Genomic DNA, 13,699 nt, shown 5'->3' with positions numbered 1-13,699 from the left:
TTCTAAGATGAAGAAACCCGTTAATATTGAACACATTAGCTTCTATCGTTTAATGACACCTCGCATTCTTCTAAGCGCATGAATTTATAAGCAATACTATTGCGATTTATTTTAGGAACACAAAGATTAAAAAAGAACATCGTTTTTTCTGTAGCTTAATATTTACTCTACAATATTTGGTTATTATTTGTTCACTTTACAATGTTAGCAATGTCTTACATTCATGTTTCGTGCCTTTGATCACGACTGCGACGTACAAAGATAAGCTTAATAGAACAAATGGCACAGGATGGATGAATCCGAAACGCCTAAGTATCATCAACAACAGTCTTATTGCTTATTTGCCGTTCCGTTTTATTCTGTTCGTGGCTTTCATTGCCTGCCCCTGGCGTAGGATGTGACTCAATAGCTTTTGCCGTATTTGCTTCATCCGCATCTCCAGATCCATCTTCAACCGGTTTGATGGCAGCCTCAGTTATTGCCTCTGTTACCAGCTCGATACGTTGAGTGTCGGTTCTTACTACTTCGGTTATCGCAGGTACTACGCGAGCTGCTGTATCATTTATGTGAATGTTGAAATTCATTGCCGGCAACTGAGGTGGGTTTTGATCGCCAGCATGGGCACCAGTTGTGGTTGATCCACGTATTCCCCGGCTTACCACATTGCCGACCATTAGAAAACTGCTACGAATGCCAACATCCAGACACGTGGTGATCAGGATGTATGCAAAGCCCAGTAGCAAAAACCCGATCACAATCGTTTCAATGTACCCAGCTCCTTCTGTACTCTCTTTGAACGTGTCCACCAGTTCCTTGAAGGATGCTTTTAAATAGCCAGCTTGCAGTGAAACCATTGATTCAACGAGCACTTGCACTGGGTCGCAGATTTGCCCACTAGAAGAACCAAAAACGCTTGTGAAACGTCCCCACAGGCTGGATGAAGTTTCGCGGGGGTCCTTGCCCAGATGCTGCAATGTTTTTTTCGCCAAATTGTCATTACATGCGACCCACTTTCTGCATATTGTGGAACATATTATAAGCAAAAAGAATACCACGATGGGCTGTATGTGCGTGAAACGGGCTATCAAACGCACTAAGTAGCACGCGCTCAGGAGGAGCAATATCGGTAGCACGGTCTGTAAAAATACAGATTCTGCAATATTTAGTAGAAAAAAATGTAATCGTTCGCAATTTTTCTCTCGCCACAAGATTTTGCGCCGTTTGTTCGAAGACTGTTCAAAGATTTCCGACAGGATCGAATCGATGCTCTTAACACTTGCGTCACTTTTCTTCAACTTTTCCAGCTGCCGATGGGTAATCGTTAACGTCAGCTCGCTTTGATAAAAGTCGCCACTCTCGTCCAACCGTAAACCATCGCTGTCGAATAGAGCATTCACAATTTTACGATTGAGAACCACAGCCAGTTCCTGCTCTTTGTCTGCATCGGTTTTATCAGAGGTTGCAGCCGGTTCCGGCAATGCTGGACAATCACATTGTATCGGCAGCCGTGCTTCGCAGGATTCTTCCGTTTGCTGGCGCTGTTTTTGTTGCTGCTCCTGCTCCCAGCGGTCCAATGCTCCAGGCTTTATCCACTTCGGATTTACGACTCGATCAGACGCACAGTTGATGTTCAGAAAAACACTTGCAAGCGATAAAAGTAGTAATAAAAATCTGCGAGACATTGCGACTGTTCCGGCAGTTTAAATGACGATGACGCAAAATAAACAAATTATGACGCATCGGCTTTTTGACAATCGCGCGATATTTTTCAGAACAGAAGCGACCTCTAGGTGCGAGACGTGTTACTGTTGTGGAAATATTTCGTAAACATTTCAAATGAATTGTGGGTTTTTGTTTGAAATACTGGAGCGAACGTTGCAAGACTGCTAATATCTGCATTTAAGCGACAATCTCTTCGCAAACTATTATCTACGCTTTCTATCAATAAGATATAATACCATAAGCTACGTTGAACCATAATTATCAATTATATCTATGCCTTTCTTTATGCAATTTTATCAAAATTAATTCACAAACTGCCAAAAGATGAGAAAAGTATTATTTTCTGTCCTAATTAATGTACATTTCTCATTCAGCTTTGTTAAATTCGTACCTTATTATAGCTAATACTAATTGAAAATTTGTTAGAATACGATACCACCATTAATGATTATTCGGACAAACAAAAAAACTCATAACTTTTTGCACTAAAATTGGTTTCATTTATTTCTTTCAGCGTATAAATTGCACTATAATACGTTTCCTATATATCATATGCCGAGAAAAATGAATATTCATCCATTTTTGATTGTTTGCGGAATTTTCTCAGTGTCCTTTTCGTTGCTTTGCACACTGCAGTTAGGCACAACAAAACCAAATCCATCGCAGTGTGATTTTTAATATTGATGTTGAGACTTACTATGTAGAAATCTTTTTCGAATTCACCTCTCATTTTCACCTAAATGACTCCTGTTAGTTTATCACTAAAACATTTTTTTATTGTTAAATTTAAAAAATGTAGCGTTTTTCGTTCGTTCCTAATTCGTTCCTCTGTAAAAATGATTTTAGTAAAAGAATATGTCACAATTATTGTAATTGTTTTGGTAACGGTATCATTTGTTTTTATTTTGTGTATGGACATTTTTATACTATATTACCCGTCGGAAGTAACCAATTTTTTAATTTGTTGGTGTGAAAAAAGCGCACAATTCAAACAATTGAACCCAAGGTCTCAACATGGCGGTCTCAACAACTTCCATTGGTTGAATAAGAGAAAACGATTACATTTAAGACTTAATTAAAACGGTCCTTCCTTAATATTTAAAAGAATAGAAAAAAAGGCTTTGAAACCGATGTGGCATCATACTTAAATTTATCATCAAATTACTATACTTCGTCGTGTTACTGCACCACGCTATGCTTTAAGTACCGAATCGTTTGTTTGCTCTTTATTACATCACTTACAAAAACCAATTAACTCTTTGGGCAGAACAAAATAATTCTGTACCTTACCTCACTAAAAATGGTGCTGAAACAATAGCAAGCGTATTGGACACAAGGTTGCTTCAAAAGAACCTGCGCAAATTTACTGTTTCTCTAATTTGTCAACTACAACCACAATTAAAATACTATTCATTTAGTTTTCGCAACCACGATCCGCAATAACACATAATTTTTCGTAATCGATTAGGAACTAAACAACATATCTTATGAACAGAAGAATGACACTTTCTCACATTTATAGTTATGATCACTAGCTATAACTATTCCATACCGGTGAATGACATCTTTCTAATCACTGCATCATAAGCGGTGCGGTAAAATGAGTCGGACACAAAATGGAGAAACCACGATAAAATCATTACCGGAATGCACCGAAAGTGGGCCGTGAATAATCCGCTCCGTTCACGTGTCAATAAGGTCACTTATGTCCGAAATGCGCAGCAATGAGTATGCTAACTGAGTAGATATGGCCATCCAGCTGTGGTAGTCGTCACAAGTGTGATAATTAATCCGGCGAACAATGTAAGCCTTGAGACGAGGAACGCTTTCAAACTGGTGGCCGCCGAGAATTTTATTTTATCTGCAATGAAAAACAGAAACAGAAAAAAACGGAAATGTTTACTATCTTTGCAAATTGAAATGATATCTTTTTAGAGACTTTTCGCATATTCTCAGCTCTTTGGAATTGTTTCGATAGAAAAAAGGATATGCCAAGAAACAGGTTACATGAGTTCTAAAATCCCTTTACTAAACCAATTGAAACTGTTTTAAGATTCAAGGTTAGCTAAATAGCGATGGATGTTGTTGACAATGGGCCCAAAGGATTAGGGTAAAAGCCAAATCCTTTGAGCCCAAAGCCAAATAGTTCCAAATTTCAGTGTGGCAAAGTTCTTTTTCCAACATTGTTAACCTCCAACACACATCAATCGGAACGGTTCGCCAGAGAACCATAAAACCTCTCGGAGAGAGCATAAGAAAACAAGAAAGATGTATGATGAGTAGCAGTCAGTGAGATGAACCATTTGTTGAAAGGAAAACATGCAGCACTGAACAAAAGCTGTGCCCACTGGTGACGAAATAGAGGCCGGTGTTAATGGATCGCCCATCGGAACATGCCAAGGTGCGCGGGCATAGTGGAAATCGACCCTTGCGGTTGCCGTAAAATGACAACTATCGAGTTGACGGTTCCGGAACGATAATGCAAATTTCATTGCCAGCGTGCGGCTTCAAGACCACGTGACACTGGGTAAAATTGTTGAGGATGTTGTAAACAACAGTATTTTGCGGTTTGCTCGAAACATGCTCATTTTGTAGGGCTGCTATCCACTACACGTGATCTAACTGTCATTTTTAAAACAGCCCATGAGCGAGCAGATTTAGCGCGCGCGCCGGACATCTCAAGAGCCCCATGACGAATACCTACAAATTTCGGGCTGTAAAAAAGTTGTGGACTAGAGTGGCTTCAAGAAGGTGCGCTACTGGAATAATTGCAGAGCTTACGGAAGTGTACAACACAAGCAGTACACTCGGCATGTGATTCGTAACAGAAGAAAGCTGGGACGGAGAACAAATTTATTTGAATAATATGTTAATGAGAAAAAGAACATTTCTTTGATGCTCAGCTTAAGTGTACCATTTTTCATGCTCATCGGTGTGACAAACACTGTACATGCAACAACTTCGCAGCCGCTCGGTGGTACTGGAGGGCGTCACATGATCTATTTCCAGTGTTTGTTTACAAGTGGCAAAACCGCGCTCGAAACGTCCCCAGCCGTATCAACAGTCAATCCGTCGTCCGGATCCCGCAGTCCTCCAATAAACACCGAGGTGTTAAATGGCGCACACCGGCGACTTCATACTGTATCCCAGTGGCCACGGCTTGCATCCTACCGCACTCGGGGAAACTTCACTGGCTCGAAGTGGATCGTCGAGAGAACCTTCATCGGCAGTCTGTCAGCAGTTAACAAATCTACGATGATCCAAAGCCACCCGGATGGCTTGTCCGAGAAAGCGGTGCCTCGCTTGGTCGTGGCGAGATTACGTTTTTGGACGGAAAATAATGATTAACGTTTTGTTGGAAATGGTTTTAGCAAATGCCTGCTTCACTTCCCAAGGGACGGATAGGCAGTCTCCAATGCTACCCTTACGTGCCGGAGGTCAAGTGAAAATATTTTACCAACCTATCACTCACTCTTTCAACACAACTCATTGCTGCGCGGTTCGGCGTTTCTCTTCCGCACAAATGCCAGAGCAAGCGCCAAGCGATCGGTGATCATGAAAAGTGTTTTTCGGACCCAAGTTTTCGGTGGTTTACAGTAGGTTACTATATTGGCTTAGAAGCTTGCACAGGAACTAGACACGCGATGCACACGAGTCGTTAGCTCCGCTAACAGTCTAACACCCAATCAATTCGAATTATTATTTACGATCTGAAAACAGCTCCAGCTCTTCACGGTCGGAAGGTATTTTTGGCATGCTGGAGATTCGGTGCCCCGCCACCGAGGTCATGCAGTCGTCATGAACGGCGGCCAAATTATTAATGCCTCGCCTGCATGATGTTAGTTATGTGGCATCGTAAAACTGGGATATTTTCTTCAGTCAAATCGCTCGTCCGTGACGACGATCGGCCTGGCAAGACAACGACTATTTGCCGATTGTTGATACCATAACGATCGGCAGATCGTTTTGTTGCCCCAAACGTTTCTCGGTTGGTTTTGTTCTGGTCTGAACCTAAAAACTACAAAACTCTGCCAGCCGTGTCAACTGGCTGACAGCCGGCGGGATGTAATAAAATGTTGGCCAACGCTTGTTGTTTTGCGTGCGACGCCTAGGGAACGTATGCAGCAGCTTCCCCAGCCAGCTTCCCTTGCTTCGAGGAAACCCACTATGACCTGGCCGGAATCAAAATCGAGCTAACCGTGAATTCTGTGGTTCAGTTTTTTTTTCGGTTCCGACAGCCGGATACATCGATGGTGTTCGCTTTTATGTGTGTAAATATTTATTCCCACCAGTATGTGTCTGTGGGTGGATCGATAAATTTTATTGGTACTTTAATTACGATAATCATCATTCCGATACCGAGGTTCATCTATTTTCGACGGGCATTTCACAAGTTACGCCCGCGATGATCTAACCGGAGCCGGGATTCTCGCGTTGGTCCGTATCCCTTCAAGTACTTTCTGCAGCTCCGAGCTTCCAGTCCAACGCTGGACCAGCGTAGGTGCAATCAATGTCCGAAACCGTTAAATTAAACGAGATCCTATGGATTATGGAGGATGATTATGATCTCCAGCACGGTGGCACATTAAAACGGCACCGCAGGAAGCCAGCCGCGTAGCTACGGTAACCGGCAGTAGGTCTGGTTTGTGTTAGCCCAGATAAGCAGGCAGACTGGCTGCAGCCGTAGTGGAGTTCGTAGTGAATCTAGGTGAAGTTCATATCCCCGTACGATGGTTGTAAGGTGCTCGTTATCGGGCCGCCCGCCGAAAAGGTTAAACAAACACGGTTCACACCGCAAAACACAGAAAGAAACCCAACCCCAAACCGTATCCCACCAGCGGCGGGTGATTCAGTGTAAATGGACTTACATTCGAGCTTCGTAAGCCGATCGCAGCAGCACTCTTTGATCGCGCGGTAGTTACTGCACGATCCGGCGTTCGCGCTGCAACGTTCGCCCAACTGGCGCAGGCAGGTGTGAGGCATCCATGGCAGTTGCTCTGAAACGAAAGACAACACCAGGCTGTGATTAGGCGAATTCTCGAAGGGGCAAGCTGATACGGGACCACCCGAATCAGATCTCACTCCATTTTGGTTAATGACGCTGTAGCAGATTCCAGATTTCGTTTCCATGTGGCGTTCGAATACTGTGGCCGACTGATCAGACTCTTAATTTTCGCACACACGTGCGAAAAGCGCACGGTCTGGTCAGAAGTTGCCTAATTTACACTTCCTGAGCGTGCGTACGTGAGGACGATCTCCAGTGGTCCGATTATGTTAACTAGGTCTCATTGGATTTTGCTATACCGATCACGTTCTGGATGCTAATAAGGTGCCCGCCGAAAGGAAGTATGCCTTAGGAGAATTTCGCAAGGTAGAACAGTTTGTTTAATGTTCATCATGGCGCTACCCAATTGTTTGACTCGAATCGCCAACTCCGATTACGGAGCTGCCAGCGTGCTAGTAACAATTGGAATTCCTCGGTGAATTAAAGTACCACTGGCCAAAGACGACGTACGGGGTAGAGCTGAATCCCACTGAACGTTGGTGCTTCACCGCAGCACTGTTAATTGCAGGCGTACCATGCTTGAGCACACGTAGCGGATTACTGTGTCAGACGGTCGAGAACGGTTGTACTGTGCTCCCGGGCTGCCAGGGTTCACGTCCAGAACCGTATAATACGTTGGGATGATATCAAATTACAGTGCAACCCAGGGTGATCTGTAGGTTAAATTTAAGCCCGGCTCTGGCGAGTATTATATTGTGAGGTCTCTTCTGTCACAACTCACTGGGTTACACGCTTCCATATGTCCAGCGGTCGCTGCATTAGCCAGGATTCTTTAGCCTCACCGGAATATAGCAGTCGATCGCCAACGGGGGATACGTGGCATGAATACCAAACCCTCGAGCGCTCCTCTGGCTGCGTAATTCAGTGTAACTAATATGTGACTAGAAATCGCTACGATCGATCGGTGTTGACGTGATCAACTGATCGTGAAATCGCAACGTTTCGCCCGGGCGGACAGTGGGGCGGTGCCACGCGACACGCGACCATAACTGCAATTTGGATAGAATTTGGATCACGTTGCAGTGGAGGCAGAAGATGTGGAATACCGCCCCAAAAGATCACGTACTGCGTGTGGTTCGAGATATGCTTTGAAAGGCCACGAAAAGCCAATTTCGTTGAAGCTGATGATGAAGTACTAATGTGCGCTTCATGGGCTGATGACAATCATCGCGCTGACAGCTTGATCAACTGTTAACCTACTCAAAGAGAAGTGATGGCCGCTTGGCGCCACAACGTTCAGCCGCTTGTAACTTCCATTGTTCTGCTACGTTCTGGGCTTAGGCACGTTTTAACTGTCATAATCAATCTGCGCTGCGTTAGATTAAACAACGTGGTATCGGAGTGTCGTCCACGTCTCTATCCGTCACCGGCCAATTGGCGGTCAGTCTTCCAGAGCCGGCGAGGGAGAATGAATTTTATCAACTGGAACTGACTGACGTAGACTGCAAATCTGAACGCAATCAATTAACCGACTGCCAACGGCATGGAAGTCAACATGCCTTTAACTGCAAGTCTGAGACACTTTTTTAAGCGCGTTCCTGAAGCTCTGGAAGAGACCGGCGGTGAAAGTGAGTTTACAAAAATGTGTAAGAAACGCCCCAACGAGGGACCGAAATCGTTCATCGTCTTATTCACTCCCTTTGCTGGACACGTCATATCGGTAGCCGCCGCAAAACGAACGGACCCCTCATTTGGCCATCTGCGTTTTTTTATTATAATGTCTCATTTCTATTCACCGTAGACCCACTTTTGGGACCCTACTACAGCTGTCGGGCGGCCCCTGGCGACCCAGGACAACACATTTTTCTCGGTTCAACAAACTTATGCTTGGCACCACTTTTTCCACGCGTTCTGTCCCTTTGCGGCACGTGCCACACGCGAGGTGCTTTGCTGGGTGCAGTGCCTAAGAACATCGAGGGTCACACTGGTAGAATTGGTTTTTATTTTATAAAGTGAATTCCCATTTGGCAAACCTACTGAGACAGAATTCTGTAAAGGTTACAGACCATGCCACCGTGGTTTCATTTCTTGCCAAAAGGTTTGCGGATGTGCGCTTGGGGTACTGAACTACCGCAGCTTGGAGCCACATGTTGACATTCTGATAAGATTATTGGCAGGGCAGCAGCTTGTCTATGAATCACAATCGCAAAAAAACCACCATGAACCCACCGGTGGATGGGAATATGTATTTTGGAGCTCTTCTACTTCTTTCTCTCTGTCGCTCTCGGAGGGTTATAACCAGGATAAGGAACCAGGAACAGTGATTGAAGGTAGATAAGTGAATTGCCAGCAAGAGACGACGTTTGCCGTCCATTTCAGTTTGGTTGCTTCACTGTGCGTAGCAATTAATGATGGTTTGGCAAGATAGCCTAAGCGTGATAAAGTCTGAAGGTGAATCGTGCCGCCTTAGTAGCGCTTCTAAGAACCGGAAAATGAAGTTCACGGATCCAAAATGTGTAGCATTTATTGGTAGTTGCTTTTTCAAACATCGATAACACTAAACGTTAGCGGATCAATATTGCGAAATTGCGCGTAAACGTAAAGGCTGCTCATTGGTTTGCATTGGGAGTCAATGCTTTCTTCCACCGTCTTTGCTTTATGCTCGAAGGTGATTAGAGCCGGCAAGCACTTCCTTCCGTCGCTCGCACACAAGACATGGGAGACTGCGAGTCTCAATGGTTATGTTGTTGTAGCCACCATGGGACCATGCTGGAGGAGCGAGAACGGGGGACATTGTCATGCAAATCGATTGTTTGCGCTGGGGTCGAAAACCCGGTCCACCGGGCAGAGGCACGTCTTAAAGGGTTTGGGCAGATGATGCCCATCTTCGCGCATGGAGTGCTACAGTTGATTGTTTTCGTACCGTTGGCCGTGGACATCGGAAACCAAGCGAAACGAGGATTGATTGGATGACCGGGCGACGTCAGGCACGCAAGATGGTTCCGAAAAGCTCTGTAATGCAACTCCGAACAGAACAATCGGCCAATTGGTTAAAAACTACCAACAACACCGCTGTCTGTCCGGACAGAACATCGTCCCGACCGACGTGACTCCGATCAACCCGTAGGTGGGCTTGCGTAACGCTGCACTTCGCTCCGGAGTCATTGCAAGACGCTTGCAGTGTGCCATTTCGTGACGGGACAAGTTCACAATAGACATACATACAAAAAAAACCATAATACACAGCTCGGTGGGACAGTTTTGAAATGTAATGTGGTGCTAATACACGTTATCGTTTGGCAGCGGGCCGAGAACCGTAGCCCGTCCAATCATGGGCACGCTTAGCGGCCGAGCAATTTGTCATACACCGGCGCCACTATTGTTTTTCCCAGTAATTTTCTTTCTTCCCGCGTGCTCTCCCCGCAGTGGTGACAGCGCATTTGCTGTATCATTTTCAGTGCGGCCGTTTCGTAGCCGGGAAACTGCATAAGGCGTGCGGTCGTTTTTAGCGAGCGCAAGGTTATGATGTCCATTAGTGTGGGTTACTGGCTGATGGTTGCAACTCTCCCCATGCAGCAATGCCACACGCGGTAATGGGAGTCTAATCACGTTCGGCCACCGGACAGTATCGTCCTTGGGAAGCAACAATGATATCGAAATAATGTTCAAGCGAAAACGATCACCGCCGGTAATTTAAAAAAAAAATTGTTTTTATTCCATCATTCTTAAAGTGTGTCGTGAAACACAATTGTTGAAAAGGTATCTAATTGCAACAGAAACTGTCACAGTAAGATGCTATTAATGAATTCATTGGTACCGATGTAGTCTTTGTGTTAGACGCGGCTCTCGATTCGCGGCTCGACTCTGTTCGGTTGCCATTCCAATGGGATATTCCCCGGTGGAGCGATGAAGTATTCCTTTTCCGTAATGGACGCGTTTCGTAGCACGTGTTCTTGCTGATTGCCATCGTCAACTATGTCTGCACGAGGGTTTATCTTTTCCTTCTCTAGCACCGACACCAGCGGTTTAACGCCGTCTGTGGTGATATGCAAAATGCGTGAGGCGAACGTAATGGAATCGTGGAGAGTGCGTAGGGCTTCCTCGGTGTCGAGATCAACTAAAGAGAGTCTTTGCAATAGTTGTACCGTTTCTCTGTTGATTGTTGATGTTATTTTGTTGCAAGTTCCCGTCTCTGGGTTGCTTGTTGTCGCTGGAAGTTTTGTACGAGTTGTTTCACGGGAATCGCTCGTTGTCCTTAGCAACGTCCAACGTCTGTCCACTGTGCGGATCGCTAAATAGCGAATCATTCTCTTTCGCGAAAATGAAAACGGAAAATGTTAATGAAACGCTCAAAGGTTCAGGCTCGTGTTCCAACAAGGACTCCTATGATCAGAAAGTAACGACTGCGCACAATCCCTGCAACTACACTCTAAAGTATATCGTCAAAACGATAAAATTAATGACGTCCCAATGGCCAGTGAAACGAGCTTTGCTCGCTAACCCTTGTATGCGCTACTGTGCGCTGCGGCCAAGGGTTTACCAGATAAAACACTGTTCCTGTAACCACAAAACTAAACCCCAATTAACGGGCACATGATTTCGTTGACCGAAACATCCGACTCGGAATGGGTTCGATACGCGGTTCCTGGTCAAGGTTGTTGGGGATTAAACAAATGTTATGAGCCCCGGTTTCGTTGGTTCAAACGCGCGACTGAAGGGTCTACATGAGTGTAATGAAATTATTGAGTACAGTTAGAGTAAACAAAACGCCGTTTCTGGTTCATTCCATGTGTTTGCTAATATGGTTGTTATAATACAAAGGTGGTGAAAGGGCTCTAACAAGAAGAACATTTGAAAAAGCTTCAAAGTCCTTCAATGACCTTGTATTAAAGATTACCTTGATAACTTTTCTTGTATACTAACAAAAAAGTGCTAAGGTTGAATGAAAAATCTATGCTTTAAGCTTACCAACTGAAATAAAACTGAAACTGCCATACAGTGATAAAACTGAAATAAAAATAAACTTTATGAAGAAGGCAATGTTTGAAAAAATATTGTTTATTGTAGAAAAGTATGTGTCTCTGGGACACGTAGTTAGCGATCTTCTGGTTCCATATCTATTCTAACTCATGTTCTTGCGTTTCTCGAATCCAGTTTGGTTTCGTTGAAGGGACATATTGGATGATTAGTTTGTAAGATGTCCAGTCAGCTGGAATTTGAATCTTTTAGTTTGATGTGACTGCCATTATCAAGGATAGCAGAGATGAGTACGAAGACTGCTCCTCTACAGTTGCTTTCTTTACTGCCCCACAGTTTTGTTTTGTACGTTCAAATTGCCCATAATAACGCAGTGCTGTGGTAGTTGGTCTATTATTTTTTTAATTTCCTGCTCCTATAGGGTGGAGTCATTAAAAGGTTGTAGTAATTGTAGTGATGTGTATGTTACGGTTATGGGGTTATTTACTGTTGCTACTGAGGCTTGTAGCGCTGTGCTAATTTGTAGTTGCTTTTCATGCTCTTCAAACTTTGTTGTTAAATTGATTAATGAGTTTATCTGTGATGATTATTTATTCTTCAAGGGTTTTGATTCTAGATTTTTTGTTGCTTCGCTTCGTGCTTTTATTGGGTATTTATTATAGTTGTCGAAAAAGTTTCCATCGACGATCGGGCTGATGAAACACCCTTCTTTGGTGGTAGTTAGAACAAAACTAATTTATTTCGTGCTCGTATGTCGTACTTATTGGCAAGCCCTATGCTAATGGTACAAAATCTCAAGACTCACTAACTACATTTCATTTCAATAATTAGTTAACACCTCAAGCCACACATCACCACGTTTGATTTTGTTTGGCGACAGCGTTAAGCGTCCGATTCAGATTGACGGAGGCACTTTAATCTACCAGAAACGCGATGTGGCGCCACGATGTTTCGAACGCCCGCTAGGATACAAGGCCAAGCACCACCCCGGGTGATAGCACCCATGGGACTTGCCGATGAGTCATCAGGACATCGTACCAGAATGAAAGTAGGACACGCGACTCCGAGTCGCTGGAGCTGGAGCATGCAATTTCCTTTGCGGACTTACCTTTGGTGTGCGAGTATTCACAGCAACAGTGGTCGTTGAGAAAGTTATTCGAGCGGCAATAGTGCAGCAAGGAGCTGTTGCAGTGCTTGTGGCACCAACTCGGAAGACGGTGAATTTCCGATTCGTTTAGAAGGGCCACATACCGGCGAGCGTCGTACTCCGACTGCTCATGCTCGACGTGGTACGTCACGAAAGGGGTCGCGCTGGCTTTCGGGTTCATTTGTGTCCCCTTTTGGTGCTGCCGATGGTCCGTTTCCTCCGGTAGGTGCACATCGTTCGTTGCCAAGGACGTGGTCGCAAGGGTTGGCCCCCAAACAGCGACCAGGATCGCCACGAGGCGCACGAAAGCCATTGTGACGGTGGCGGATTTCGGTTAACGTTGTCGTTCCGCATCCATTTTCGCGAAGGAAACATACACTATCAACACACAATCATCCGCCAATCTGGTCCGCACACAAATGATGTAGAAAACCGGCACAGGAACACCATGAACCAAGAAACTTACTTCAGAATGGTTCCCTCTTTTTTCCTTCGATACGCGATTTGAAAAAACCAACAGTTGTGTGCTTTTTTCACAGATTATGTCACAAATTCACGATGGTGTGCCGCTTCAATTTACATCCACGTTTTGGATTTTTTCTTTGGCTTGGGACACATCCTTAGGGGGTATAAGGGGCAAAACTCCACACGCGCTTGCGGAAAGGATAACAATACTATCACACTATCCTGGTTCAGTTTGCACCACTACAGACAGTCACCATAATCATCTAGCACACATACATTGGCGTTTTTTCCACAAACGGATTCCTTCGAAGGACACTGTGTACCGCTGTCCACGAAAAGGGTTCTACGCAAAAGATGAACGGCGTAGCGCACGTGCGTCTGTT

At 44.6% G+C, this 13,699-nt stretch overlaps 2 protein-coding genes across 2 annotated transcripts; both read right to left on the bottom strand.

Moving 5' to 3' along the window:
• Nucleotides 1–308: 308 nt before the first annotated feature.
• LOC131212411 (uncharacterized) lies at nucleotides 309–1,682 on the bottom strand. The gene has a single exon (XM_058206269.1). The coding sequence runs from the start codon at nucleotides 1,680–1,682 to the stop codon at nucleotides 309–311; it is 1,374 nt and encodes a 457-aa protein (XP_058062252.1).
• An 843-nt stretch (nucleotides 1,683–2,525) lies between these two features.
• LOC131210222 (uncharacterized) lies at nucleotides 2,526–13,328 on the bottom strand. Its single transcript, XM_058203433.1, has 3 exons — nucleotides 12,813–13,328; nucleotides 6,591–6,719; nucleotides 2,526–3,583 (listed from the first exon to the last, which is right to left on the bottom strand). Exons 1-3 carry the CDS (start codon nucleotides 13,162–13,164, stop codon nucleotides 3,456–3,458), a joined length of 609 nt encoding a protein of 202 aa, XP_058059416.1. The 5' UTR covers nucleotides 13,165–13,328; the 3' UTR covers nucleotides 2,526–3,455.
• Between the last annotated feature and the right edge of the window lie 371 nt (nucleotides 13,329–13,699).

Source organism: Anopheles bellator, chromosome 2 (genome assembly GCF_943735745.2).
Source record: "Anopheles bellator chromosome 2, idAnoBellAS_SP24_06.2, whole genome shotgun sequence".
In the NCBI taxonomy this organism is placed as follows: Eukaryota; Metazoa; Arthropoda; class Insecta; order Diptera; family Culicidae; genus Anopheles; species Anopheles bellator.
Note: the sequence above shows the minus strand (reverse complement) of the source record. Positions and strands in the feature narration are given on the sequence as shown.

Excerpts from the sequence above, each read along its gene's own strand:
- LOC131210222 (XM_058203433.1), bottom strand. The coding sequence starts at position 13,164 with ATGGCTTTCGTGCGCCTCGTGGCGATCCTGGTCGCTGTTTGGGGGCCA. Across the intron at positions 6,720-12,812 it reads TGAATACTCGCACACCAAAG|AGCAACTGCCATGGATGCCT; the intron begins GTAAGTCCGCAA and ends CTTTCGTTTCAG. Across the intron at positions 3,584-6,590 it reads TCGGCTTACGAAGCTCGAAT|ATAAAATAAAATTCTCGGCG; the intron begins GTAAGTCCATTT and ends TTTTCATTGCAG.
- LOC131212411 (XM_058206269.1), bottom strand. The coding sequence starts at position 1,682 with ATGTCTCGCAGATTTTTATTACTACTTTTATCGCTTGCAAGTGTTTTT.